Source organism: Panthera tigris, chromosome B4, assembly GCF_018350195.1.
Source record: "Panthera tigris isolate Pti1 chromosome B4, P.tigris_Pti1_mat1.1, whole genome shotgun sequence".
Classification (NCBI taxonomy): domain Eukaryota; kingdom Metazoa; phylum Chordata; class Mammalia; order Carnivora; family Felidae; genus Panthera; species Panthera tigris.
The window spans coordinates 81,602,852-81,629,467 of record NC_056666.1 but is presented as its reverse complement, the minus strand read 5'-3'; the positions used below and the strand labels follow the sequence as shown (position 1 = coordinate 81,629,467).

Sequence of the window (26,616 nt, the reverse complement as noted above, 5' to 3'; positions counted from 1 at the left end):
CCTGTTATACCCCCTTCTCGTTTCTCGTCAGAGCTGCATTACGTCAATGGTCCCCTCCTCTTTGCCCCGTGCTGGAGCCAGGACCCCTATCTCTTCCTTGGATTGATGCTTCCCAGTCTGTTGTCCAGAGCCGCGATTGCGGTTAGCAGATGGCACCTTTGTGTTTTCCGCCCATCCAGGTCTCAGACAGGAGCCAAAAAATGCTTCCACTCCTTTTTTTTTTTTTTTTTTTTTCTTTTTTCTTTTAGGTGGGGTCACGCCTTCGGAGCTAACTTTGCAATTTGAGGAGAGGCCTCAGAAGCTAGGCCTCTCCGTAGAAGCCAGGGGTTTCGAGACCTAAAGGGTTAGTAAAGGCACAGATAGGTCAGATTTAAAAGTTTTTCGAATTCTCCCACGCGCTTCTCCGCCCGCCAGCCTTACCCCCTACCCTTACCCCTTACCACTAGAGAGACAACTCAGTCATAGCTGTTAATATTTTGGGAAAGCATTTCCGAGGTTAGCTTTAGCTCTTCCCATTTCACGTTGCGGATGGACCCGGACCCTGCATCTCTTGGTGTCACCACTGGGTGACACTCTCAGTCACAGGGTGGTTTTAAGTTGTATCTTTGAGGAATGTTGGTAGCTTCGACACATTGAGATTGTTATTTTTCTAGAAGAAAAGAGTAATTTTAGGGCGAATTAAGAGGACTTCTTTAGTTGTCCATTTGTGGTTTCACAAGTAGCTTTCCCATCAGATGTTTTGGTCTTGTTTTGGTCACATCCTGGGAACCTTAGACAAACCAGGCTGATTTAGCCAAAGCTAAAAACTGATGCTTTAAAGCTTGATGAGCTTAAATAAAGACATAAGGAGAATAAGTGTAGAGAGGACACATACTAGTTGACACCAATTAACCTTTCTGTGAAAACTGGTTTCTTACTCATGGATTCTAAACTGTGCTAGTGGGTTTTCATGGATCACGGAGTTACTGTTAAATTGGTGGCACTGAAATGTGTAGATCATATTTGTGGTCTCCTAATATGAGTAAAAAAAATTGAGTAACCACCTCTGTCATATGTGTAGTTACTTAAATAAATTGTGTTCTGCCATAATGTTATGTATGTTATAAAGCATGCACAGGAAAGAAAGTTTTGAGTGAATGAGATAAAAAGGAAATATGAATAGAAGATTTAATATTTTCTTTTTATTCCACTTTTGAAATCACTGGAGTAAGTCACCAGCTGTATGACTTGCCTTTATGGATTTTATATTGGTTTATGGAGTGATTCTTTCTATGCGATCTGTTTTGTCAGGTGTGTATTAAATTTGATATTGATAGGATAATGTCCTCTGACCTGATTTCGGGTTTTATATTCTGAGAGAACATGAGGCACTCCTGACAGCCTGAAAAAGATTCACTCTTTTAATCACATTTGCTTGTCTTTGCTTTTTCTCTAGAGCACTTCTTAACCTTTTGGAGGTCACAGATATCTTTGAAACTCTGATGAAAGGTATGGACCCTTTCCCCAGAAAAAGGCATGTACACATACTTTGCATGCGATTTGAGGGGCTTCATAAAACTACCTTGTAGCCCTGAGGAGTCCGTGGACCTCTGGTTAAGAACCTATGCCTTTAATTCTGACTTCCGGGACAGTTAATGTTTGGTTCCACTGGCGATCTTGATGGAGTGATCCTGATTTTTGGGTTGACTTAGAGTTTTATCTCTTTTTTAAAAACTCCTCCCAGTTTTATAAAAAGAATTTGGGGCTTTAGTATGGAGTCCCAGAAGAAAGAAACAAGCTTTGAAGTAAGAGGGGAAAGTATTAATTGGATTGATATGTAAGTCCACATCAACAGCAAATTTCTGAAGATTTTGTAGAAATGCAGTCATTCTAACACAGAAAGAGACTGAATGTGGATGAAAATGCCTTGAATTATAATAGTACCAAATTTATAGTCCATGCTGAAAACAGGGACTACTGCAAAGAGAACCACAAGGGTGTATAGTATAGTGTTAGATAATATTGAAGCATAAAGCGCATGTGTGTTGGTGGTTGAAGATAGTTTGGAAAGCAGGTGAACTTTGTAACCATAAAGGTGGAATGGAGTGATGTTGAAAAGGGCCTTTTGACTTGTGTAAGGTGTTTGTTTTTTGTCATGCAGGTGGAAGGTGAGGAGCCTTTGAAAATTTGAAAGGAAGAGCTGATATGATCAGTTGTTGTTCTTTTGGCAGTATGGAGGATGGGGTCTGGAGACAGAGATTTTTTACCAGTTAGATTTTCATTATAGTAGTCACTCCGCTGCTTAAAACCTTTTAATTATAGGGACGTCTGGGTGGCTTAGTTGGTTAAGAATCTGACTCTTGGGGCGCCTGGGTGGCTCAGTCGGTTGAGCGTCTGACTTCGGCTCAGGTCATGATCTCACAGCTCCTGAGTTCAAGCCCCGTGTCGGGCTCTGTGCTAACAGCTCAGAGCCTGGAGCCTCCTTCAGATTCTGTGTCTCCTCCTCTCTCTGCCCCTCCCAGGCTCATGCTCTGTTTCTCTTGTTCTTTCAAAAATAAATAAACGTTTAAAAAAATAAAATAAAAAAAAAAGAATCTGACTCTTGATTTCGGCTCAAGTCATTATCTCACAGTTCCTGAGATGCAGTCCTGTGTTGGGCCCTGAACTGATAGCATGGAGCCTGCTTGGGATTCTCTCTCTCCCTCTGTCTCTTCCCCTTCCCTGCTCATGCGCATCCTCTCTCTCTCTCTCTCTCAAAATAAATGAACTTAAAAAAAGAAAACAACTTTTAATTATATTCTTATAAATCCAGCTTAGTTTCTTACACTCCCAACCACAGTGGCTTGATTTTATTTCATTCCTCAGAATGACTGTGTTAATTACTAACACTTAGCATTTACTATGTTGCAAGATCTGGTTGAAGCTACTTACATAGGTTAACTGATGTAATTCTCAAAATAACCCTGTAAGGTAAATGCCTCTATTATTCTCATTTCAAAATGAGAAAATTGGAAGCTCGGAGAGATTAACTGAGTAACTTGCCCCCTAGGTTGCAGAGCTAATAAGTGGTGGCTCAAATCGAAATAGCCTGTCCCCCAGATTTGTGGTTTTTTTTTTAATTTTTAATGTTTATTTTTGAGAGAGACAGAGAAGCAGAGCACGAGCTGGGGAGGGGCAGAGAGAGGGAGAGACACAGAATCCAAAGCTGGCTCCAGGCTCTGAGCTGTCAGCACAGAGCCTGACATGGGGCTGGAACTCATAAACTGTGAGATCATGACCTGAGCTGGAGCTGGACACTTAACCGACTGAGCCACCCAGGCTTCCCTCCAGATTTGTGTTCTTAATCAGTGCACTACAGCCTGTCTTACCTCGGAACCCAGAACTGTTATACATGCTTTTGGCTGTAGTGCTCCTGCCACTCCCATCCCCCATACCTTTGTCTAATTAACTAATTAACTGCTAGTTCCCTTCCGATACCAGCCAAACATCATTTACCCAAGGAACCCTTAGGTAGGCTAAGTTCTCCATATCCACACACATGATTTGACTACTTTTTAAATGCTTTCATGGGACCCTGTACTTTTTTTTTTTAAAGTAGACTCCATGCCTAATGTGGGGCTTGAACTCACGACCCTGAGATCAAGAGTACATGTTCCACCGACTGAGCCACCCAGGTGCCCTGTATGCTGTACTTTTTTATGTTAATTAAACATTATATTAATGATCATTGATTGCCTTGTTTTTGTTTTTGTTTTTTACCAGATTGTAAACTTCATGTGGGCAAGAACTCTTTTATCTTTTGTTTATGATTATTTCCTTGTATCTAAGATAATGCTTGATGGAATGGGTGTTCAATAACTGTCAAGTGAATAAACTTAGTAAAATCTGAAATAAGGTAGTGGCTATTACAATGGGAGTAAATGAGTAAATTTGAAAGAGATTTGGGATATAAAACTGTAAGTATGTATAGATCAGTTAGATGTAGGAGGAATGAAAGATGAATCCAAGGTTTGAGTAGTCTAGGTTGAGAGAAGAGGAAGAAGTCAGTTTCGTGGAACAGAGAAGATAAGTTCAGTTTTTGGCTTAAGTGTCTTTGAGATTTGCACTTGGAGATGTCTAATAGTCAGTTGCAAATGTGGGTCTCTAGTTCAAGAGCTGAGGGCTGATAGGAAAGGTTTGCAACTTACTCAAAATATTTATGGAGTACCTACCATGTGTGCTACCGTAGGTTTTGAACATATAGCAGTGAACAAAGCAGATGAAATTCTTGCTGTCATGGAGTTTATATTTTAGTGGGGGAAGTCTCAATAAATAAAATTTATAGTATGTCAAATAGTGATAAGGTCTTTAGAGAAAAATAGTAAAGGGGTTAGGTAGTAGTACAGTGGGACTAAGGGTATTAAAATTTTAAAAAGGGTGACTAGGGAAGGTCTTGGTGAGAAGGTGATGTCAAAGCAGAGACTCAGATGTGAAGTTGGGAGTCTTACATGCAAAGTGTTATAAGAAGACCTTTTAGGTGATTAGAACTCTGGCTTACCCTTGAGATAAGCAACCAGTGGGGGATTTTTGAATAGAGAAATGACATGTTTTGACTTTTTTTTTTCCTGATTTAAATTTTTAAAAGATCACTCTGGATACTTTGTTGAGAGTAAACTATAATGAGGTGCAAGGGCTGAGAGTTTTTACAGTAATTTGTATCAAAGACCTGAAAGGGTTAGATTCTGGATGCAGTAGATCCCTCCCCCCACCCCCCATTCATAGGAGATATGTTCCAAGACCCCCAATGGCTGCCTAAAATCTAGTGTATGGAAACCTATGTGTATCGTATTTTTTCCTATAAGTATATACTTATAATAAAGTTTAATTTTTACTTGTTTGTTTTCTTTAACATTTACTCATTTTTGAGAGACAGAGCATAGTGGGGGTGGGACAGAGAGAGAGGGAGACACAGAATCCAAAGCGGGCTCCAGGATCTGAGCTGTTAGCACAGGGCCCAACGCGGGGCTCAAACTCATGAACCCACAAACCATGAGATCATGACCTGAGCCGAGATTGGACGCCTAACCAACTGAGCCACCCAGGCACCCCATAAAGTTTAATTTTTAAATTAGGTACAGTAAGAGATTAACACAGTAAGTAATAGAATAACTATAATATACTGTAATAAAAGTTATGTCAACGTGGTCTCTCTCAAAATATTGTACTATACTCAACCTTATGATAATGTGAGATGATAAAATGCCTTCGTGCTAAGATGAAGTGAGGTGAATGATGCAGGCATTAGGACATAGTACTAGGCTATTATTGACCTGATGAAGTGTCAGGAGGAGGATCATGTACTTCCGGACTACAGTTGTCCCAGGGTAATTGAAATCACAGAAAGCAAAACTGTGGATGAGTGGGGGACTACTGTTATGTTATGTTATGTATTTGTTTTATTTTTAAATGTTTACTTACTTATTTTGAAGGGGGGAGGGGCAGAGAGAGAGGGAGAGAGAGATGACAGCTGTAATCAAGACGGACACTTGGGGCACCTGGGTGGCTCGGTTAAGTGTCTGACTTCGGCTCAGGTCATGATCTTGCAGTTCATGAGTTCGAGCCCCAAGTCGGGCTCTGTGCTTATAGCTCAGAGCCTGGAGCCTGCTTCTGATTCTGTGTTTCCCTCTCTCTCTGCCCCTCCCCTGCCTGCTTGTGTGCTCTCTCTCTCTCAAAAATAAAGAAAAACATTTAGAAAAAAGAAAAAAAAGATGGGCATTTAACCTGAGTGAACCACCCATGTGCCCTGGGGGACTACTGTATTTTAAAGCGAAGCTGACAGGATTTGCCAATGATTGGATTCTGAGATTGAAAAAGCTTTTGAGGGGAGCCTGGGTGGCTCAGCCACCTGGATGGCTCTGTCAGTTGGGCGTCCAACTTCATCTCAGGTCATGATCTCACAGTTCATGAGTTCGAGCCCTGAGTCAGGCTCTGTGCTAACAGCTCAGAGCCTGGAGCTGCTTTGGATTCTGTGTCTCCTTCTCTCTCTCTCTCTCTCTCTTTCTCTCTCTCTCTCTCTCTCTCTCTCTCTCTCTCCCTCTCTCCCCCCCCACCCCACTTGTGCTCTCTCTCTCAAAAATAAATAAATATTAAAAATAAAGCTTTTGATATAAATGGAATGAGAAGAAGGCCAAAGCAGTCTTAGTGAATATCAGTATTCACAGGGTTAGATGGAAGAAGAGCTAGCAAGGAAAAGATAGAGGGGTGCCTCGGTGGCTCGGTAGGTTAAGTGTCCAACTCTTTTAATTTTTTTTTTAATGTTTATTTATTTTTGAGAGAGAGACAGAATGCAAGTGGGTTAGGGCCAGAGAGAGAGGGAGACACAGAATCCGAAGCAGGCTCCAGGCTCCGAGCTGTCAGCACAGAGCCCGGTGCGAGGCACGAACCCACGAGCTGTGAGATCATGACCTGAGTTGAAGTCAGACGCTCAACCAGCTGAGCCACCCAGGCACGCCTAAGTCTCCAATTCTTAAATTTTGGCTCAGGTCATGATCTCAGGATTCATGAGTTCAAGCCCCACGTCAAGGGCTCCTCACTGATAGTGCAGAGCCTGCTTGGGATTCTCTTTCTCTCCATTGCTCTGTCCCTGCCCTGCTCGTGCGTGTACACACTTGGCTCTTTCTCAAAGTAATAAACTTAAAAAAAATTTTTTTTTTAAAAGGCGGGGAGATAGAGCTTGTATATGAGAGCAGTGCCAGCATCTTGGTAGTTAAGATAGAGCTTAAATCAAAGAGCCTGAGCTGGCATATTATCTCTACTATTTTTTAGCTGTGTGATTGTTAAGCAAATTGTTGAATTTTTTTAAGCTTCATTTTCTTAATTTCTTAGTTTATAAAGTGGGGTTGTACTACTAATCACATATATTTGTTGTGAGGATTAAGTGAGGAAATCAAAAGTACTTAGTGCTGTTGGAGGTGGGGGCCTGGATGGTTCAGTCTGTTAAGCGTCTGTCTTTGGCTCAGGTCATGATCTCATGGTTGGTGGAATCCCAGCCCTGCATCGGGCTCTGTGCTGAAGGCTTGGAATTCTGTGTCTCCCTCTCTCTGTGCCCCTCCCCCACTCATGCTCACACGCACCCTCTCTCTTTCTGTCTGTCAAAAATAAACATTAAAAAAATAAAAAACAAAGTACTTAGCACTTTATCTGGCATGGATTAATAAAATAAAGTTGAGGGGCCCCTGGGTGGCTCAGTTGATTAAGCATCTGACTTCATCCCCCATCATGATCTCAGGGTTTGTGGATTCGAGCCCCTGTCAGGCTTTCTGCTGTCAGCACGGAGTCTGCTTCAGACCCTCTGTCCCCTCTCTGTCTGCCCCTCCTGTACTTGCACTCTCTCATTCAAAAATAAATAAACATTGAAAAAATAAATTTCAGTTCCTGTCATATGAAATATTATAAATTATATAAGGCGTCTCTGCCTTCAAAGAATGTACAAACCAGATTGAGAGATAACAGATGAAAAAAGATTTGAATTAAAATTCAAGATTTGTAAACTAGAGGAAATCGGGAGAATGAATGATTAATGTCAAATGTCAAATGCTATCCAGTTTGGGGAAGGAAAGAGAAGGGAGGAAAAGCTTTGTTAGAAAGTTGAGCTTTTTTTTTTTAATTTTAATTTTTTTTTTTAATGTTTATTCTTGAGAGAGAACAGAGTGTGAGCAGGGGAGGGGCAGAGAGAGACGGAGACACGGAATCGGATGGAATCAGAAGCAGACTCCAGGCTCTCAGCTGTCAGCACAGAGCCCGATGTGGGGCTCGAACCCACGAACTGTGAGATCATGACCTGAGCCCAAGTCGGATGCTTAGCTGACTGAGCCACCCAGGCGCCACTAATTTTAATTTAATTTTATTTTTTTTAACTAGGCTACATGCCCAATGTGGGTCTTGAACTCACAACCCTGAGATTAAGAGTCACATATTCTAGGGGCGCCTGGGCGGCTCAATCAGTTAAGTGTCAGACTTCGGCTCCGATCATGATCTCACAGTTTGCGGGTTGCGGGAGCCTGCTTCTGCTTCAGATTCTGTGTCTCCCTCTCTCTCTCTGCCCTCCCCCACTCACGCTCTGTCTCTCAAAAAATGAGCAAATGTCAGAAAAAAATTTTTTTTTAAAGGTCTCATATTCTACCAACTGAGCCAGCAAGTCAAACTTTGAATTGTCTGAATATTTACCAAAAGTGTTACTTAAACCAGGGGGAAAAGGAATGGAGGCTTCTGAGGAAGATAAGGGGTTAAAAGAAATAAAGAAGTTGTATTGCTATGTAAATAACCAACCAGCACCTTCTAAACACATACACACAAACGATATATTTAAAATGTTAGATGTCTGAGTGTTGGGCTTACATAAGATTTTATTTTCTTCTATACTTTTTGGAATTTTCAAACCATTCTACAGTGAACAGTACTTTTGTAAGGAACTAATAAAACTTTTTAAACTGTAACTAAAATCAAAAGCCTTGTTCTCCAGGAAGCTGAAAGAAAATGAAGAAACAAAGTACCGATGTGGGAAAGACCCAGATTCTTAAGAAATGGACCTTAGAGATCACTTAAGTCTAGATTTTAGCTTAATACTATGCAGGGTATGGCCTGCAGGCCAGTGCTGGTCCATGAACTGTTACTGGTTAGTGATGAGCTAAGTTTAAAAAAAAAAAAGAAAGGAAAGAAACTTTTTCTAGCAGTTTGGCATCAGTGCTCCATCCAAATGTGTGATCCTTTTTCTAGTAATCAGTTTTTATTGTTTTTTATAAAAGTATCCATCTTGTTGGAATATTATAAAAAGCTGGCAGCCCTATCAGTCTGCCTAATAAAAAATACACTGATCTGTGAAATTCAGAAATCTGAGAAGCAGTGATTCTAATCTTGTCTAACCCTTCACCCAGTGTTTAACACTTATGAAGTGCTTACTAGCTTGTCAAACACTATTGTAAATGGTTTACAAATATTTACTGACTTAATCTTCCTAACAACCCTATGGTATAGGTACTATTTATTGCATTATCCCCATTTCATAGGAGACTGAGGCACAAAGAGGTTAAGTTATTCATGCAAGGTTACACAGCTGTAAGTGGTAAAGCTAGAATTTGAATCCAAGTGACTTTAAAAGAGGCCGTGTTATGCTGTGCAGCCATTCCACATTTTTAAGTATCCTTGCCTGCCTGACCTGCTCAATGAATGCTCCACTTGCCCAATCATCGTGGGGGGGGAGAAAAGCTCTCCTCTCCATTTTCAAATGCTCCTTTGATTGAAAGCCTTCTAGAGATGGCCAGCATATTCCCTTAATTGTAAAGTTTTTTCTTCTATAGGGATCTGCTTTCTGACTTCTTATTGGTCTTCTTTCAGTGCACATCTATTTGTGCAGTGATCTGCATATAGGATTTCTGGAGCTTTCCTTTTCCTGCTTGTTTTCCTTGGATCAGCATGTCATTATACTTCTTAAAATAAGAATCAAATAAATAATCACTTAATAATATAGATTCTGTTTTTCAGTTACCATAACCTGGAATTACTTTGGCAGCAAATCATACTGTTAACCCTCTTTGTACTTGTAATCATCTAAAATTCTAAGGTCTGTATCCTTAGAGTTACTGTTGAGTCAGATCTTCCTTATCTGGTTTTTGAACAGTTTAAGTTTTGAATATAAATGTAATTATAGGTATACCTATTCCTTCTAAATTGAATCTTCTTTTTGGCTCGTTCTCTCTGAAGAGATCTCCTCCCTGCCCTCCCCACCCCTTAGTTCTGTCAGTAATCCATTGATCCTTCCTCCTGTTGTCTGCACAGTTGATAAGCATACCTGTTACTTGTTTAGTCAAATTACTGATTTAAAACTCTTCTAGGGCGCCTGGGTGGCTCAGTCGGTTAAGCGGCCGACTTTGGCTCAGGTCATGATTTTGCGGTCCGTGAGTTCGAGCCCCGCATCGGGCTCTGTGCTGACAGCTTGGAGCCTGGAGCTTATTTCGGATTCTGTGTCTCCCTCTCTTTGACCCTCCCCCGTTCATGCTCTGTCTCTCTCTGTCTCAAAAATAAATTAACGTTAAAAAAAATTTAAAACTCTTCCACAGAACCCTATGGCATGCCATTAGATATTTTTTCCACTTTGACTAGATTCTTTGATTGTTGACATTAAAATAGCTAACACATCTACCTAATTCTTCAGTGGTCAGGCCTGTATGCATGTGTATAGTAGATTGCAGTAAAGGATCTGGGATAATAGTAAGAAGAATCTGCTTTTAGATAATTAGATTTTCTACTTAAAGATTCATTTTTTTTATTATTAAAGTAGGACACTTACTCTTCACCATCTGTTAGAAAAGTCCTTTTGTATATTGACTATTGTTACAGGGAAGTGGACCATCTTTGTGGATCTGGAGGCTTGGTGTAGTTAGGAGCAGTAGTTTTGGATTGAACTTTTCATTTTTTCTTTATTGTGAGAAGTAATTTTTTTTTTTTTTAAATCACCAGGTTCATTCTGTTAACTAAGGAAAAGCTTTACTCTTTTTTCTCAGCTTGCTGAACTAAAGCAGGAATGTCTTGCTCGTGGTTTGGAGACCAAGGGAATAAAACAAGATCTCATCAACAGGCTCCAGGCATATCTTGAAGAGCATGGTGAGTGCTTTGTAGAGGCAGAGTAATATGAGTGAGGGGGTTAATTTTTAGGCTCTGCCGTATGAAGATTTCTTTTCTTCCTTTAGGTTGTTGGTGATGTAAGTTCTTAATTTACTGTGTCAGGAAAACTCTTGATCATTTAAAACAGTGGTTATAATGTAAAGAAATACACCCCTCCCCCTTTTTTAAGACACTAAGTTTATTTCAGCAAATTATTTAAAAGGAAGTATGGGAAAACAAGTATCGTTAGACTGAGAATGGGAAGATTTGAATTCTGAATCCTCTTATGACAAATTTATTCTGTCACTTTGAACAGTCACTATTTACATGATTAGGTGTCTGTTCTGATCTATGAAATGAGACACATGTTTCCACCCTTGAAATTCATAAACCTAGGTAATCTCTGGTCCCTTCTAGCTCTGACGTTCTGTAATTCCACCTTTTTAAAAACAAAACTCGCTTTATTTAAGGCATATTATTATCCCCGGTTGTACAAGTCCCTGCTGTAATTTTTATTTATTCCCTTTTATTCTCATTTCTTTTACCCCAGCTCCCTTAGGCATCTATTCTAATGTGCTTGATATGTAATTTTTGTCTTTGTCCTTGTAAACCATGTAGTGTTGTTTTGGAATACAATATTTTTATAGAATTGGCAATGAGGCCATAGCCTGCCTTCTTGCTTTTTTTTCTCTAAGTACTGTCTTTTTTTTTTTTTTTTTCTCTCTTTTTAAGACTTATTCGTATGGCCTGCAGCTGTGTGGTCATCTAGTCCTTTAATTCAAATTCCTGCATAGTGTTCTACCATGTATGGAATCCACCACATTTTACTTTAATTCACCTGGTGATAGACACCTGTATTGCCTCCTGGTCTACTTTCATGTTCCTTTGTGTTTCTCTGTGAGAGTTTATACCCAGGAATGGGATTGCTAATTAATATCTATTTATAAATGTGTATTTGATGTGATTAAGCATTGACAAATTGTTTTCCAAAATTGCTCTGTAAATCTACACTCTCATCATCAGTGCATGAGGGTTCTTGTATCTCCTCCACACACCTGAACTTGGAACTATTTTATCAAGTGGCTTAATTTTTGCTAATCTGCTGGCTCAATATACTTTCCTTTAATTATTAAAACGTTTGGACATTTGTTGTGTTCATGGTTTTTTTGGCTTTTTCCTTTGCTGTCTTTCTGTTGGTGTTCCCATAATTCACTTGTTAGTTTGCAGACATTTATTTGACATTCTGGTAACTATTCCCTTGTTGGTTTTAGGCACAAGTACCTTCTTTGTCATTTGTTTCTTTTTCCATGGTGTCCTTGCTTAGTTTTGGAAAATCTGCGATTTTTCATATATTACTTTTGCTTAAGGGCTTTTTCCAAAAATCCTTCCCCACCACTAAATCTTAAAGATATTCTCCCACATTACTTTTTACTAGTGTTGTCGTTTGACCTCACCACAATTTTTCAGTCCAGCTGGAGTTCAACTTTGTATTAATGTTAGAGAATACTGTTTTATTTTCTCCGTGTGGAACAAATTTCAAGAGCATCATTTTTACCTTCTATTATTGAATTTATTTTGGGAAAGCAGAATGATTATAATTCTAGCCTAAGTACAGTGATCAAGATGGTTTTTTAGCAGGGCTTGACCTGAATATTTTAATATTCTTTAGCTGAAGAGGAGGCAAATGAAGAAGATGTACTGGGAGATGAAACAGAGGTGAGTTGGAGAGTAAGGTTAGTCAGTGTGGCTGCTACCTTGGCCACATTGCTTAACATCAATTATTATAGGGCTCAAATGCTAATGTGCTAGGGGAGCACAGAGGGGGAATGAAGGTTCTGAAAAATTGGTTCATTTTTGAGTTCTCATATTCTCTTATTGGTGGGTATTTACTGTTGATTTATATTAACCATTGTTTCATTTGGTTTTAGGAAGAAGAACCAAAGCCCATAGAACTGCCTATCAAAGAGGAAGAACCCCCTGAGAAAACTGTTGATATGTAACTATCCCTTTTTTATGATCTGAGTATAGGGCAGACAGTTCTGGGTTTTGGAGGGGTTCTAGTCTTTTTTTTTCCTTTTTTAAAAAAAAAAAATTTTTTTTTAACATTTATTTATTTTTGAGACAGAGAGACAGAGCATGAATGGGGGAGGGTCAGAGAGAGACGGAGACACAGAATCTGAAACAGTCTCCAGGCTCTGATTTGTCAGCACAGAGCCCGACGCGGGGCTCAAACTCACGGACTGTGAGATCATGACCTGAGCCGAAGTCGGACACTCAACCGACTGAGCCATCCAGGCGCCCTAATGGAGGGGTTTTAGTCTTTTACTCTGCTTACCTTTTATACATTTCCATTGGATTTTTATTTTTTTCTTTTCTTTTTTTTTTTAAGGTTATTTATTTTGAGAGAGAGGGTAAGTGAGCGGGGGAGGAGTAGAGAGAGGGGGAGAGAGAATCCCAAGCAGGCTCTGCACTGTTCAGTCTAATGAACCATGAGATCATGACCTGAGCTGAAATCAAGAGTCAGATACTTAGCTAACTGAGCCACCTAGGTGCCCTCTCATTGTCTTTTTCATTTCCCATTAGATCATTTTCAGAAGAGTCTAATTCATTTTAAGTACACGGTCCCAGTGAAGCAAAGTAGTTTGTCTCTGGGTTATGTAATAGATAATTAGGACCAGGAGACTTCAAGCCCAGACAGAGTTTAGTTCTAGCCTCTGGGGTAGCACCATAATAGGTGATTCTTTTTCCATATAGAGAATCATATAGATTCTCTGTGTATAAGGAATTTTGTAAGGAGGGAGGGTACTGAGCAGAGATTATATCTCTGAGGTAACACTATATTTTCTGTTCCTTTTTTGATTTACAGTGGAGGAAGGGAGGCCAAAGTACTAGAGTGGGAAGTAGATCTTGATTTATTTATCCCACAAGGTTGATAATAAAACAGACAAACAAAAAGGTTGATCACAAACATCTTTCTGGGGGACTCTTTCTATGAATGTCTGGCCATTTTATACTCCACATTAGTAACAGTTGAATCCTTTTTAAAATTTTTGTTCCTCGTAGCTATATTTATGCAGTTAATTATAAGAGATCATATATGTGTTAGTGAAAATCAAACAATACGTAGAGGAGTATATGAATAGAGAATTATGTACCTCTTGTTCTCACCCGCATCTGACTTCCCAGAGGTTTTCAGTATATTCTCTCAGAATGTTTTATATGGGGAGTTTGTGTATATATAGATACATACACACACCAGACATATTGTGGGTTCCTTGATTTTTTTTCAGATCTGGAGATCTTTTTGTATCATTACATGTAATGTTTTTATTTAAATGTGAGTTACAGTAAAACCTTAGATTGTGAGTAACTTGTTCTGCAAGTGTTCCACAAGATGAGCAAACATGTCTAATAAATTTTAACTTGATTAACAAGCGATAGCTTGCAATACAAGTAGTGTGTGACACCAAATGTCACATGATCACAACTGAGCCAAGGGTTCTTGAAATTCGCTTTGAAATACTAGTGCTTTGGATTATAAGCATGTTTCCTGAATGAATTATGCTCGCAAACCAAGGTTTTACTGTGTATATTAGGCAGGGTTATAAGCATTTTTACGTGTATTGTCGCTTAATCCTCACATCAGCTGTATGGAATAAGGATAATTATCCTTGTAAGTGATAGGTCTTTTTTTTTTTTTTTTTAGCTTGTTATGGGAAATTGCAAGTATATACAAAAGTTACGAGAATAGTATAACAGATCCCCATATACCTATCACCCAGATTTAATACTTATCAATTTAGAACCTTATTCTTTCTAGCAGCTAATAGTACTCCATCCTATAGATAAACAGTAATTTCATCAGTTTCCTATTGGTGGAAATTTAGATAATTCATAGTAGCAAAAAATGCAGTGCTGAATGTTGTTATGTATAACTATTTTTATACTGACACAAGTATGTCCATATGATAAACTCCTTGCAGTGGATTTGCTGCAAGGGGATGTGCATTTTTGTCTAACACTACTGCTTTCTAAAGCCATGTAGTTATCTTCCATCATAGGAGGTTTATGTTTAGATATATTACCTTAAGGAAATGGCTTATGGTATAGCTTTAAGTTTACTTACTTTTTTTTTTTTCATTTTTTAACGTTTATTTATTTTTGAGACAGAGAGCATGAATGGGGGAGGGGCAGAGAGAGAGGGAGATACAGAATTGGAAGCAGGCTCCAGGCTCTGAGCCATCAGCCCAGAGCCCGACGCGGGGCTCGAACTCACGGACCGCGAGATCGTGACCTGAGCCGAAGTCGGACGCCTAACTGACTGAGCCACCCAGGCGCCCCTACTTACTTATTTTTGAGGGAGAGAATCCCCAGCAGGCTCCGTGCTGTCAGCACAGAACCCAGTATGGGGCTTGAACTCACAAACTGTGACATCATGACCTGAGCCAAAATCAAGAGTCAGACGCTTAACCAACTTAGCCACCCAGGCGCCCTATAGAATAGCTTTAAAGTACTGATGTTTTGGGGACTTCTAGAGTAAGAAAGAAGATGAGGTAAATACAGTGATAATTGGCTTGTGTGGGTTAACAGTGAAGTTTGAAAATTCTAGAAGTTTCATTATCCTTAGAATATATAAAATGTGTAATTCTTTCATTTAGAGGGCTTTGATTTTATTAATGAATTTCTAAACAAGGAATTTGAAAGTGTGTGTGTTTGGGGAGGTGATTTTGCTCTTTAGAGGGATAGTCGTGGTTAGACTACAGAAAGGTTCTGGGTCCCTGAAGTTTGGAGGATGTCTTGTATGTGCCTATGAATAGGAGAGAAATTTCTCAGTGAAGAGAAGAAATTTCCCGTGAGTTCCAAAAATGTGATGTGTATTTATAGCTTGAGCTTAATTGTGCCTGAAGGAGTTAGAACACAGCAGAAGGAAGCTTCCTCTCTGGGGTTCCCTTTCTACCACGAGGTGTACTGCAGTAATTGTGCTTCAAGATGGGAATGTGAAGAAAGTCATTAGCTTGAGGTTGGCGGAGGTCTTAATGGCATTGGACTTCAAGTAAAACATTAAACTTCAGTGACCCTTTCTGCCAGAACAAGACAGAGAGAGAGCTGGAGAAGGAAGAATGACCAGGAAATGGGAAGAATTCAGGAATTTCTTTAAAGTAGGAATATTCAGGGCTAATATAGGTGCTTTGAACATTCAAAAGGAGATCTTCTTGCTTCATCTTTGGCTTGAGGTTCTCCCAAAATATGCTTGTTTCTAGTTTGATCTCCTCCCCACCCCTCACCAACACCCTCCATCCCCAAACAGGGCAGTTAAATATTGTAGGATGTAGTTATGGTCAGCAGGGGGCACCCATTGCTCATCTGTCAGTTCAGGGACCTCCAACAAAAGGATGGAGAGAGTAAGTTCCTGTTCCAGAATTGCTTCCTCTGAAAATGCCATTAAACCATTACTACCTTTCAGGGCATCAAATGGGAAAAGTGTCCGGGATACTGGAACAAAGGCTGTCCATGTCTTTAAATGAGGGACCTTAATGAGACTGGTTATGACCCACAGTTTTATGGGAGTTGTTTGGTGGAGGGTTAATGCCCTTCCGTTTATCCTGGGTACTTCCGAACTTTGTCTCCCACCCCTATGGTCCCCCCTCTTTTGTTTTCTGTTAAACCTTTTGACTAGTAGCTTACCATGTTTTCCTAATTCAAACTCCCCATAGCCTTTTTTCTTCCCACCCCCTTTGGCATTTTTATTTGTCTCACTTTGACTATTCTAGCTAGAGCTACAGTCCCCATGGGAGAAATAAAGGATTTTTAACACAAGGAAACCAGAGCTTGTAGAATAATACTTGTTAATCGTCGTCGTGATGAAAATTGAGAGCTGCCATTTAAATGAGGATTGGAGGAATAGTCATTAGTCCGGAAGTAAATTTAAAGTTCCTAAAGTAAATGAAATGGTTTTTGGTGTCCTTTGAGTGTTTTCCTTCAACCCAGTGTATATACCCAGGCCTCTTTTCTGATATATTTTTTTAATACTTTTTTTTTTTTTAATGTTTTTATTAATTTATTTTTGAGACAGAGACAGAGCATGAGCAGGGGAGGGACAGAGAGAGAGGGAGACACAGAATCTGAAGCAGGCTCCAGGCTCTGAGCTGACAGCACAGAGCCCAATGTGGGGCTCTGAGCTGACAGCACAGAGCCCAATGTGGGGCTCGAACTCACAGAGTGTGAGATCATGACCTGAGCTGAAGTTGGACGCTCAACCAACTGAGCCACCCAGGCGCCCCTATTTTTTTAATACTTTATTTAGCAAAGTAAGTTAGTCTGTTATTTGAACTCATCAATAGATGGCAGTTCAAGAAACTGAAGTTCTCCTGGGTTTCATATTTTTTTGGACTAAGGGATGATGGAGAGATAATGGGACAGAAGACCTGATTCAGGTGAATTCTTCTACATTCTAAGGTTTAGGGTTAGAATATTAATAAGTTTTCTGATTTTAAAAAAAAAATTTCTTTCATTTCCAGGACAACAGAGAAGAAAGTGGTAAAAATTACATCTGAGATACCACAGACTGAGGTAGGTATTCTGCTCCCTAGTAGAAAAGCAGTCTTTCTATATATCTTTCTGTTTCTTACTTTTTTTTTTTTTTTTAATGTTTATTTTTGAGAGAGAGACAGACAGAACATGAGCAGAGGAGGGGCAGAGAGAGAGAGGGAGACACAGAATCCGAAGCAGGCTCCAGGCTCTAGGCTGTCAGCACAGAGCCTGACATGGGGCTCGAACTCACAAACTGAGATCATGAAGTTGGACACCCAACTGACTAAGCCACCCAAGCACCCTTTTTATTCTATCTGTATCATCACTTTAAAGAACTGACTCATACGCAGAAAATCAGTATTGACAGATTTTGGTATTGATATATTTTTCTGCCACCTGCGCTTGGGAAAATATTTGGGTTGGCATAGTCATCTTTGAAGCCCTAGTCTTTTTGTATATAGTACTAAGGCTTTAGTGATATCTCTCTTTAGATGTTGGCAAACTAGGATTAGAGTTTGGGAGGATTGTACCTTGGAAAAGATGAAAAATAAGGGAAGATGTCACTACTGGACAGCTGGTAAGACTGAAATGTCTCTGAACTTTGTGTCAAGATCTCTGAAGTTAGGTTCCAGTTAAGATGTATGGGGTTTTTTGGTTTTTTTTGTTTGTTTGTTTTGTTTTGGTACCTTTAAAGTAGAGATGGCATAGGACAACACTGCCTCATTTCTAACTGAAAGAGTACTACTAGTGTTGGGACCAAGCTGTTCCTTTGATCCGTTTTCAAAGGTCAACTAAACACAGCTTTTGTCTTCTTGGCTTCGTGCAGAATGTGGGTTTTATTTTATTCCTTTCCTTTTGTTTTTGAGGACATGAATGTAATAATAGTCTTTTGTGTTTGCTTTCTGGAAAAGGCTGTTGAGTTAAGCCCTGGGTGGATACAACCTGATATCCTCTAGGGGTGTCAGTATTCTCAGTTTAGACCTTATGAAATATACTCCTGATGTTCTAAAGATACCCTCTTCTAAACAACTTTTCTCTTTAAAGAAGGAAACCAGAAATTAATTTTTCTCTTCCACTTTTTTTGTCTTTTTATCACCTAGAGAATGCAGAAGAGAGCTGAGCGATTCAATGTACCTGTGAGCTTAGAGAGTAAAAAAGCTGCTCGGGCAGCAAGGTGAGTGTCCTGAGCCTTTTATATCTGAGATAGTGATAATACGAAGGTGGAGGCATGATCCTAGATTTTAAATATAATTCTTGATTTTAAGTAGAATAGAGACCTTGCTGAAAAGAAATACTCTTTTGGCTTTGTTCAGAACATCTCTCCCGATTTGGATGTAGTAGCTATAGATTGGGTGTTATCAAGCAGAATTTTTCTAATAGGTGAAAGTCAGAAACTGACTTCCCCCAATTTTGATAAGGCTCCCTTTTAGCTTATTCTGTGGGCTCTTGGTGAGAAAAAGAGTAAACTGAACCTCTTTCATGAGGTTGTTAGAATTAGCTAATGATTGCAAGGCTTGAGATCACAAGCAAGAAGTGCCATATGTACACTTGACACGGAGACAGACAACCAGGAGTGTGAACAGCTTCCTAAAATTTAACTTGTTTTTCTTTCTACAGATTTGGGATTTCTTCAGTTCCATCAAAAGGTAAGAGTACAGAGACTCTAATGAGAAAGTTGTCTTTATTTTTTTACTTTTCTGTCACAACAAATTAAGGCAAACTTGTTAGTTTTAGAAAACCTTTAAGAGGTTATAGCATTCACTTCTTTGCTTTACGTAAAACCATACTTAAGCCTTCCCAGGCAATTTAGCATAGGAGGGAGTACCAACATTTGTTTTGGTCTTCTTGGACATCTTTAGAGAAGTTTCATTTTTTTATTACTTTCCTTACTTATTCTGGTGTTTCAAATCAGCATGTAATTATTGTGTACCTGTCCAGTGTTCTGCCTTATGTGAGTGGTGAAAGAACAGAGTTCTTTTGCTTCAGCAGTCTTAACTTCTAGGAATTTACAAGGAAATGATCTTGGATATGCTTAAAGACTTAGTTAGCCATAAGGATTATCACAGTATTATTTTTAGTGGTAATTGGAAACAATGTAATATACAATAGGGAATTGGTTAAATAAATGTGTACCATAGTATATAGTAGAAGACTATGTAAATGTTAAAGTGATATTGAAGAAAATTTGTCAGAAAAATATTAGGTGAAAACAGGTTATAAAATTGTATTTGCAGTATATTCCCCTTTTGGTAGTAGAAGTACACATATGGATAGAAAAAAGTTGGGGTTGCCTGACTGGCTTAGTTGGTGGAGCATGTGACTTTGGGTCTTAAAGTTGTAAGTTCAGGCCGCACATGTGACCATGGAGTTTACTAAAAAATAAAAATTAAAAAAATTTTTTAATATAAAAAGGAATAGAGGTTGGAGGAATATATACTAAATTGTTACTGCTCCTGGTCTCTGATTGGTGGAATTTTGAGTGACTTCTTTTTGCTGGTCTGTGTTTTTAAAATTAGTACATTGAATATGTATCTTGTAATAAATTAGGGGAAAAGTTACTTCTTAAAATTTTTTTATTTTAGAGAGTGTAAACGGGAGAGGAGTAGAGGGAGAGAGAGAATCTTTTGTTTTGTTTTGTTTTGTTTTGTTTTGTTTTTTCTTTCGAGTGTAAGCTGGGAGGGGCAGAGAGAGGAACAGAGGCTCTGAAGCAGGCTCTGCCCTGACAGCAGTGAGCCCTGAACTCACAGACCATGAGATGATGATGAACCGAAAGCAAGAGTCAGACACTTAACCTACTTAACCACCCAGGTGCCCCAGGAAAAAGTTACTTTCAAAAAGAATAAAGTCCACATTCTAGAGACTTAAATTTTAAATGTAATATCTTAATCTGATTTAGTCTTCCTAGTGATCTGTCAGTTTAAAGTGTGTTAAGAAAACACAAAGATCTAGTGTTTTGGTGGATCTAGTCCTCCAAAGATCTAGTGTTTTGGTGTGCTTTTTAAAAAGACTAGCAAAGGGGCGCCTGGGTGGCTCAGTCGGTTAAGCGTCTGACTTCGGCTCAGGTCACGATCTCGCGGTCCGTGAGTTCGAGCCCCGCGTCGGGCTCTGGGCTGATGGCTCAGAGCCTGGAGCCTGCTTCCGATTCTGTGTCTCCCTCTCTCTCTGCCCCTCCCCCGTTCATGCTCTGTCTCTCTCTGTCTCAAAAATAAATAAACGTTAAAAAAAAATTAAAAAAAAAAAATTAAAAAAAAAAAATAAAATAAATAAATAAAAAATAAAAAGACTAGCAAAATTCTAGCCACTATCACTACATGTTTTGTTTTATTTGTTTGTTTATTTTTAAATGTTTATTTTTGAGAGGGAGAGCATGAGCGGGGGAGAGGCAGAGCAAGAATGAGACAGAGGATCCAAAGCAGACTCTGTGCTGACAGCAGAGAGCCTGATGTAGGGCTTGAACTCACAAGCAATGAGATTGTGACCTGAGCCAAAATCAGATGCTTAACCAACTGAGCCACCCACGCGCCCGTCTTTCTTTTTTTTAACAGCTTTATTGAAATATAATTCATATTCCATATAGCTTATCCATTTAAAGTATATAATTCAATGGTTTTTTAAAAAATATATTCACAGCATTGTGCAATCATCACCACAGTCTAATTTTACATGTTCATCTCCCCAAAAAGAAACCCTGTACTTATTAGCAATTGTTTCCCATTCCCTCCCACCTCCCCTACCCAAACAACCACTCCTTTTTTTCTGTGCATATAAATTTGCCTTCATATAAATAGAATTGTACAATTCATAGTTTTTTGTGACTGGCTTCTTAGCATAATGTATTCAGGGTTCATCCATATTGTAGAATGCATCAGTACTTCCTTTCTTTTTAATGTTGGATAATTATCCATTGTATGCATATGCCACATTTTATCCATTCATCAGCTAATGGACATTTGGGTTGTTTTTACTTTTGGCTACTATAGCTCATGCTGCTGTGAACATTCATATATAAGTTTTGGTGTGGATGTATGTTTCGTTTCTCTTGGGTGTATAGTGAGAAGTGGGATTATTGGGTCATACGGTACATTCTCTGTTTAACTTTTTGAGTAACTGCCAAATTGTTTTCTAAAGTGGCTCTACCAGGGCGCTTGGGTGGTTCAGTCAGTTAAACATCTGACTTTGGCTCAGGTCATGATCTCTCTGTTGGGCTTTGTGCTGACAGTACGGAGCCTGCTTGGGATTCTGTCTCCCCCTCTCTGTGTTCCTCCCCTGCACTTGCTTTGTCTCTCTTTCTCAAAAATAAACATTAAAAATAATTAAAATGTTAAATAAAACTTTCTTATTTTCTTCTTTAGGCCTGTCTTCTGATGCCAAGCCTATGGTAAGACATCTTTTTTTTATACCTTGAGAGAGAAATCTCAACTCTAGTTTTAAAGTTAGAAACAACTTCTCCCCAGATCATAGGACTCTCTGAGATCATATGAGTTTGGTGACTGTTTGTTTTCAATATAGTGTTTTATGTTCTAAATAAAATGAATTGAGTACTTAGAGGTCAGGAAAATGCCATATCTTCAGAGTCACTATAGACATCTTCCTTCGTATCATTCTTCTTGAAAAAATGAATAGATTTTGTTAGCTACAGGACAATCCATATAATTCTTTGTTTTATGATACTGTAGTTTTAGGCCTTATCCAGTGGCTTTGGACAATGTCTGATTCTTAGTTACCACAAGTGAATCTGTGGAAGCAACTTAAGAGTTCTGTTGGTAGATACTGGTATTTTTCAACACTACCTATTAAATATAAAATCGTAAAATAAGGAATACTAGAATATGTCTGGACCATTGTGATTAGGTGGCATATTTAGAAAATGAAAACAAATGCTTTGGGTGGATGATGTTTGACTTTATGAAATCCTGTTTGGGATTACAGTGTAGTATCATAAGTGAAGCTGAAATGTAGTAGTACCAGTAGTTGCAGTAGTAGTAGTAGTAGTAGTAGTAGTAGTAGTAATGAAATGTCCCACATATCCTTATGATAGTAAGTTTTGTATATCAAGGCTTCCAAGAAAAAGGAAGAGAATTGAATTGGGTACTGGTGGTAGATTTGGTTTCTGAAGTAATGAGAGTTGGGTATAGAGTTAAGAACTATTGCAAAGGCTATGTATAGGAATTAATGATTTTTGAACTGTGAATAATAGACTTGTTTGGAGGTGATTATTTAGATATTTGTTTGCTCCTTCAAGGAGTGTTTGGCCTACTTTGATTTTAAACCCTCTTTAGGCTCTTGCCACCTTTGATGAACGAAGGAGGCTGGGCTGAATCTTTGACTTCATTCCAGAAAAGGCCTTTTAATAATTAATGGCATGGATGGGTGCTGCTTAGTTTCCTGATTTGGCACATATAGAGTATCTTTGATATCGTAGGTTTAATTGAACTCTTAGCTTTGGACTATAATTTCTGCTTTTTGTATTTTCTGTTTTGATTTTTTTAAATATGGGTTCCCCCTTTGCCTTTTTTTTAATAGGTTAACCTTGATAAACTAAAGGAAAGAGCTCAAAGATTTGGTTTGAATGTTTCTTCAATCTCCAGAAAGGTAAAGTACTGTTTTTGCCACCTTAGAACAGCTTGGGGGCTACATGGACTGGAAATGACTGTCCTGAGAATATAGCAAGCTATTCAGCACTTCATTTCATGAAGTCTTTTGACTATCACCTCTTCTCACTGACTTTTTTATTTTTTAACGTTTGTTTATTTTTGAGAGAGACAGCATGAGCGGGGAGAGACAGAGAGAGAAGGAGACACAATCTGAAGCAGGCTCCAGGCTCTGAGCTGTTAGTGCAGGGCCTGACACAGGGCTTGAACTCACGATCATTGAACATAAGATCATGTCCTGAGCTGAGGTCGGATGCTTAACTGACTGAGCCACCCAGGGGCCTCCTCTCACTGACTTTTGATTGCATTACAGGAATTATTTCACATAGCGAATTTTTTTTTTTCCCTGCAGATTTTTTTCATAGTTTTCACTCAGGCAGTTAGAACATGGTCTGCATTCCTCTTGGTTAGGATGTTGAATTCAATGATGTTAAAAACCTGCTACATCTGCTGTAACTTCTGATATAGTTATAATGGAAACAGGAGATGACAGTCCTGTCTTTAGGTCAAAGGTACCTAGAAACAAAATTTGAAGGTTTCCTGGAACAAAAACGAGAAAATTATTTCATTCTTTCTGCTCCTCTGCTAACAGACACTATTGAGTTTATTAAGCAAGATAACACCTGCTGTGTGGTGCAATCAGTTCTACAGGGCATTGTTGTATTTGGAGTTTTGCCAGGCACATTGGCGAAAATGCTGAGGATTCTCCTTTGCCTAGAGCAGGTAGTCTCTTAATCTTTGCTCTGTGAGAATGAAAGCATGTTTCTTGGTTGTTGAAATGGGGACAGGATTAAGGAAGACTACTTCAAACCAGAAGAACTGTCAAAAGAAAAAGTCACTGGGGCGCCTTCTGGCTCAGTTGGAAGAGCATGCGACTCTTAATCTCGGAGTTGTGAGTTTGAGCCCCATGTTGAGGGTAGAGATTACATAAATAAATAAACCTAAAAAAAAGTCATTTCTTACTTGAGTATGGAAACATTTAACTCTCTGAAAATCTATTGGAAAATACTGACAGTGGTTGTTACATTTTTGCTCAGGAGAAAAATTGAGCACTAAAAAGTAAACACTTGTGACTCAGTGGGGCTTCTCAGACAAAAGTGTGCTCCATTTTCCTTCCTTTTAGGTTACATTTTTATGTTTACCAGAAGCATAACATCAGGTCTTTGTGCCCAGCTTGATGCTGAGACCATAGGTGTTCAGTAGGGGTATTTACTAGTTTATGTGAAATTTTAATTTATTTTTTTATTATGTTAAATATTTATTTTTGAGAGAGGCAGAGAGACAGAGGATCCCAAGCAGGGCCCGTGCTATTAGCACAGAGCCCATTGTGGGGCTCAAACTCACAAGAACTATGAGATCATGACCTGAGCTGAAATCAAGAGTCTGCTGCTTAACTGACTGAGCTACCCATGTGCCCCTATTTCAAATTAAAAAAAAAAAAAAGGAGTTGAGAGTAGGCAGAGTATGTGATTCTTAAACCACATGTAGCTTAATTGGGAAAAATTATAACAAACCAAGTCTTTTGTGTTTTGCTCGATAGCCAAGGGGGAAGGGTGCTTGGATCTGTGGCCTCAGTTCTCATCTGTCTCCTTTTGTATATGAAGACTAGGTGTCTGAGAATCGTATTGGAATCAGTGTAATAAATGGAACTTGTATGCAAAGAGAATATCTCAAAAGTTACAGGCTTCCAAGCAAAGTGGTTCCTGGAAGAAATCTCAGCAGTAACTTCACTGTAGAGAATTGTGTGTTCCATTAAAATTAACAAAATTGAACATACTGTCTCCAGCTATGTAGCTCATTTGGGTACATTCCTGAGAGGAGTTTGCCCCTCACTTTATACTGTCCACGTGAGTTATTTTCATAGTATTTCATTACAGGGATATCGGCCTTTTCACTTCACTTACCTAGAATCTTTCTCCATATTTGACTTGCTTTCATTTTTAGTCCATAGGAAGAAGCTAAAGCATGAATAAATACATTTTTTAACTTTGTGACTTTGAGCAAATTACTAAACTTCTGTAAAACTGGGAGTAACACTAGTAAACTAGTAACACTAGTAAAACTACCTAACACTGTTTGTGAAGGGGAAATGCGTATATGAAATTATCTAAAGTAGTGACACTTTGATCTTTAATAAATGTTTGTTTTCTTAGTTCTGTTGGCCACCTGGCTTTATGACTTTAATTGAGGTAATTAACTTTTGTGTTTTAGTTCATCACTGATAAGATTTCAGTTCCTATTTTAAATCTCTGAAGAGTTGGGGCACCTGGCTAGCATGCGACTCTTTTTTTTTTTTTTAATGTATGTTTGTTTTGAGAGGGAGAGAGTCCACACATGTGTGTGCAGGGGAGAGGCAGAGAGAGGAGAATAGGAGAGAATCCCAAGCAGGCTCCGGGATATCAGTGCAGAGCCTGACGTGGGGCTCCATCTCACGAACCACAAGATCATAACCCGAGCTGAAGTCAAGAGTCGGGCAATCTTGCCCAAAGTGTGCAACTCTTGAGGTTGTGAGTTCCAGCCCCAGGCTGGGTGTAGGGATTACTAAAACAAAATAAATAAACTTAAAAAAATAATTTAAAAAATTAATCTTTGAAGGGTTATAATCAGATAATGGTAATCGGTAAAACTCTCACTTTATGAGTTCCGTTTTCAGATAACGTTCATTGTCATACATGTGTTCTAGAGTAGTTTTCTCAAATTCTGTAGCAGAATACTAGTTAAAAAATTTTAATTTAATTAATTTATTTATTTTTAGAGAGACAGAGAGATAGTGTGAGTGGTGGAAGGGTGGAGAGAGAGAGAGAGAGAGAGAGAGAGAGAGTCCCAAGTAGGTTCCGCACTGTCAGCACAGAGCTTGACGTGGGGCTTGAACCCACAAACTATGAGATTGTAACCTGAGCTGAGATCAAGTCGGATGCTTAACTGAGCCACCCAGGTGCCCAGGGTTTTTTAAATTTCTAATTCATTTGGGCCACCTGGCTGGCTCACTCAGTAGAGCATGTGACTCTTGATCTCTTGGTCAGAGAGAGCTTTCCTAAAATTTTTAGGGGTGCCTGGAAACTGAAAATTTTAATTAAATTTAAATAGCTACATGTATATTGGACAGTTCAAGCCTGCCTTATATCTCACACAGTTTTCACACTTGGAAGTATCATGGAAATTCTTTTTTTTTTAATTTTTTTTTTTTTCAACGTTTTTTTATTTTTATTTTTGGGACAGAGAGAGACAGAGCATGAATGGGGGAGGGGCAGAGAGAGAGGGAGACACAGAATCAGAAACAGGCTCCAGGCTCCGAGCCATCAGCCCAGAGCCTGATGCGGGGCTCAAACTCACGGACCGCGAGATCGTGACCTGGCTGAAGTCGGACGCTTAACCGACTGTGCCACCCAGGCGCCCCGGAAATTCTTTATCAGACCACGTACTTGGACCACTGTCTCTGTAGCCCAGAATTTTTTAGTGCCTATAGAAGATAAGCAGTTTTAGGGGCTCCACGTGGCTCAGTTGGTTCAGTTACAGATTCTTAATAACCACTCAGGTCATGATTTCATGATTTCATGATTTCATTGAGCCCATGTCAGGCTCTGTGCTGACTTTGTGGAGCCTGCTTGGGATTCTTCTCTCTCTGCCCTTCTTTCTCTGCCCCTCCTGCATGCACATATGCAATGAGCGCACTCTCTCAAAATAAACATTAAAATATATATATGCAACCTCAGAGTGAATGTGGAAGGAGAGAAATTGGAGGAGAGGGAGTAGTAAGAGATAAGAAGGACTAAGTGTTCTTTTTTTCAAGTAACTTTTCCCCCAGAACTTAGTTGTT

General features: G+C 39.1%; 1 protein-coding gene across 1 annotated transcript in view; it reads left to right on the top strand.

Annotated features, from left to right (window-relative positions):
• LOC102972648 (SAP domain containing ribonucleoprotein) overlaps window positions 1-26,616 on the top strand; it is a 49,420-nt gene that overhangs the window by 440 nt on the left and 22,364 nt on the right. Inside the window, exons 2-9 of the mRNA XM_042992490.1 lie at window positions 10,518-10,617; window positions 12,287-12,333; window positions 12,546-12,613; window positions 17,136-17,187; window positions 18,249-18,322; window positions 18,766-18,794; window positions 21,501-21,526; window positions 22,672-22,740. Coding sequence (XP_042848424.1) covers window positions 10,518-10,617; window positions 12,287-12,333; window positions 12,546-12,613; window positions 17,136-17,187; window positions 18,249-18,322; window positions 18,766-18,794; window positions 21,501-21,526; window positions 22,672-22,740 — 465 coding nt within the window. The remainder of the gene's footprint in view (window positions 1-10,517; window positions 10,618-12,286; window positions 12,334-12,545; window positions 12,614-17,135; window positions 17,188-18,248; window positions 18,323-18,765; window positions 18,795-21,500; window positions 21,527-22,671; window positions 22,741-26,616) is intronic.